Source organism: Pteropus vampyrus, unplaced genomic scaffold, assembly GCF_000151845.1.
Source record: "Pteropus vampyrus isolate Shadow unplaced genomic scaffold, Pvam_2.0 Scaffold227, whole genome shotgun sequence".
NCBI classification, from domain to species: Eukaryota; Metazoa; Chordata; class Mammalia; order Chiroptera; family Pteropodidae; genus Pteropus; species Pteropus vampyrus.
This window is the reverse complement of record NW_011889008.1, coordinates 855348-857245: the sequence shown is the minus strand read 5'-3', so window position 1 is coordinate 857245 and position 1898 is coordinate 855348. Positions and strand designations below refer to the sequence as shown.

At 67.7% G+C, this 1898-nt stretch overlaps 1 protein-coding gene across 1 annotated transcript; it reads right to left on the bottom strand.

The window, feature by feature from the left end:
* Nucleotides 1–360: 360 nt before the first annotated feature.
* MYADML2 (myeloid associated differentiation marker like 2) lies at nt 361–1562 on the bottom strand. Its single transcript, XM_011373676.2, has one exon. The coding sequence runs from the start codon at nt 1560–1562 to the stop codon at nt 639–641; it is 924 nt and encodes a 307-aa protein (XP_011371978.1). The 3' UTR covers nt 361–638.
* Between the last annotated feature and the right edge of the window lie 336 nt (nt 1563–1898).

The following is a 1898-nucleotide window of genomic DNA, read 5'->3' as shown; positions in this document are numbered from 1 at the left end:
AGAGCCCTGCTGTGACAGCTGTCACTCCAGGGTTCAGGGAACTGTCCCCTCAAAGCCAGAGAGGGAGCTGCCTCCCACGCCCCTCCACTGGCCCAGCTCTGACCCTCTGCTGGGCTCCCGTCCAGCCCCTCCTCACGCTTTTGGGAATTGTCCCTCTTTCAACTCTGCTTAGGTTATTCAGCCCGAATGTGGGCTCTGGACACTGGTGGGCACACAGGGCCGCCTCCTAAACCCTAGCCTCAGTGTCCTCATCTGCAGAGTGGGTCACAAAACAGCACCTGCTCCAAAAGCTTCTCATGTGTTACGGAGTGACCCCGGGGGGGCCAGGAAGCGGAGAGAGACAGAACCGCAGAGCTAGAGACCGAGAGAGGCAAACGGCCAGACGGACAGAGACGGACAGAGATGGAGGGGAACAGACGGGGGAGCTGGGAGCTGCCTGGCGGAGGCGCGCCGTGTCCCGCTGGGGCCCCCGTCCCTCTGTCCCCTGCTCCTGTCCCCAAGCTGCCAGCGCTGCTGAAGTCCAGGAGTGGCCGTGCTGCTTGTCTCCTCCCGCTCGTGTCCGGAGGGTCTGGTTTCCCCTGGGTCACTGTCATGGTGCCCGGCACCCCTGGACAGAGGAGGGCAGGCCGCCCGCTGGGCTACAGGGCAGGCACGAAGCGGAGCCTCTGGGAGTACGCGAGGTCGGCGACGTAGAGGAGCAGGTTGACGTAGGTGAAGGTGGCCACCACCAGCTGGCTGTCCCAGGGACAGCTGCCTCTAGGGCAGTCAGGGGGCCGCCCGGGCTCACCGTATTTGGGGTCGAAGCAGAAGACGGGCCAGATGACCGCAGCGCTGAGGTACAGGAGCACGGCCAGGAAGGTGTACACCACCACCACGCGGTCGAAGGGGCAGCCCAGGCCTCCCGTGTGACCCATCACGCTCAGGGCCACCACGGCCACCGTGGCCAGGAAGCACAGGCTGTAGACGGCCACGCACCACTGGGTGGCCACGTAGCGCCCGTAGCGGCTGTCGTGGACCAGCGCCCCGAAGATGATGCAGGCTACGAAGGCCTGGACGATCTTGAGGAGCCCGGACACCGTGGCCATGTAGCTGGCCACCTGGCCGGGCCGGGCCCGGGTTAGGGCCACCTCTGCGGCATAGGCCAGGAAGAGGAGCCCGGCGAAGACGCTGGCGGCCAGGCGGAAGTCCCTGGCCACACAGCCCGCTGGCTCGGGTGGGCACTGCAGCCGGGCGAAGTACAGCGGGTAGATGACGGCGGCCGTGGCCGACAGCAGCGTGGCCAGCATGGCGAAGGCCGCCGTGAAGTTGCCCCAGGAGAGGCGCAGGCAGCCGTGGAGCCGCGTGAACTCACAGGCCACCACCAGCCCCGAGAGCGCGAAGCAGAAGCCCCAGGCGGCCATGCAGAAGGTGCCTTGGACGCCGGCGAAGCCGCCACGGTGGGCCACCAGGCTGAAGGTGGTACAGCCGAAGGCCAGCTGCAGCACGCGGGCCGTGCCCACCGGGGATGTCACGGCGCCTAGATGCAGGTACCCGCCCCCGGGGGGCTCCACGGTGCTGCCCATCTGACCTGTTGGGTCCTTGCCTCACCCTGCGCCTGGCGGCCCTGGGGTTCCTGGCGGGCTGCGGCCCCTCTGTCTCCTTGGGCCGCGGTGGAGGTGCCGGCAGCCTGCAGTGTCGGCCACGCCGCTGACATTGCACCAGGCAGCTGCTCCGCTGCTGGCGTGTTGGGGGCCAGCGCTATAAATAGGTGGCCGTGATCAGAGCCCCAGAATAGCAGCCTGCCAGCCTGTCCCTGTTGGGGAAGGGGACATCTGACCCCTGTGTCCCACGCCAAGCCCCTGCCGGGACCATTAACCCCTGGGCTGCTGGCAGCGTCCTGCCGCCACAGCGCCCGCGTC

What these genes read in the sequence shown, in the direction of transcription:
- MYADML2 (XM_011373676.2), bottom strand. Translation starts at nt 1,562, where the DNA reads ATGGGCAGCACCGTGGAGCCCCCCGGGGGCGGGTACCTGCATCTAGGC.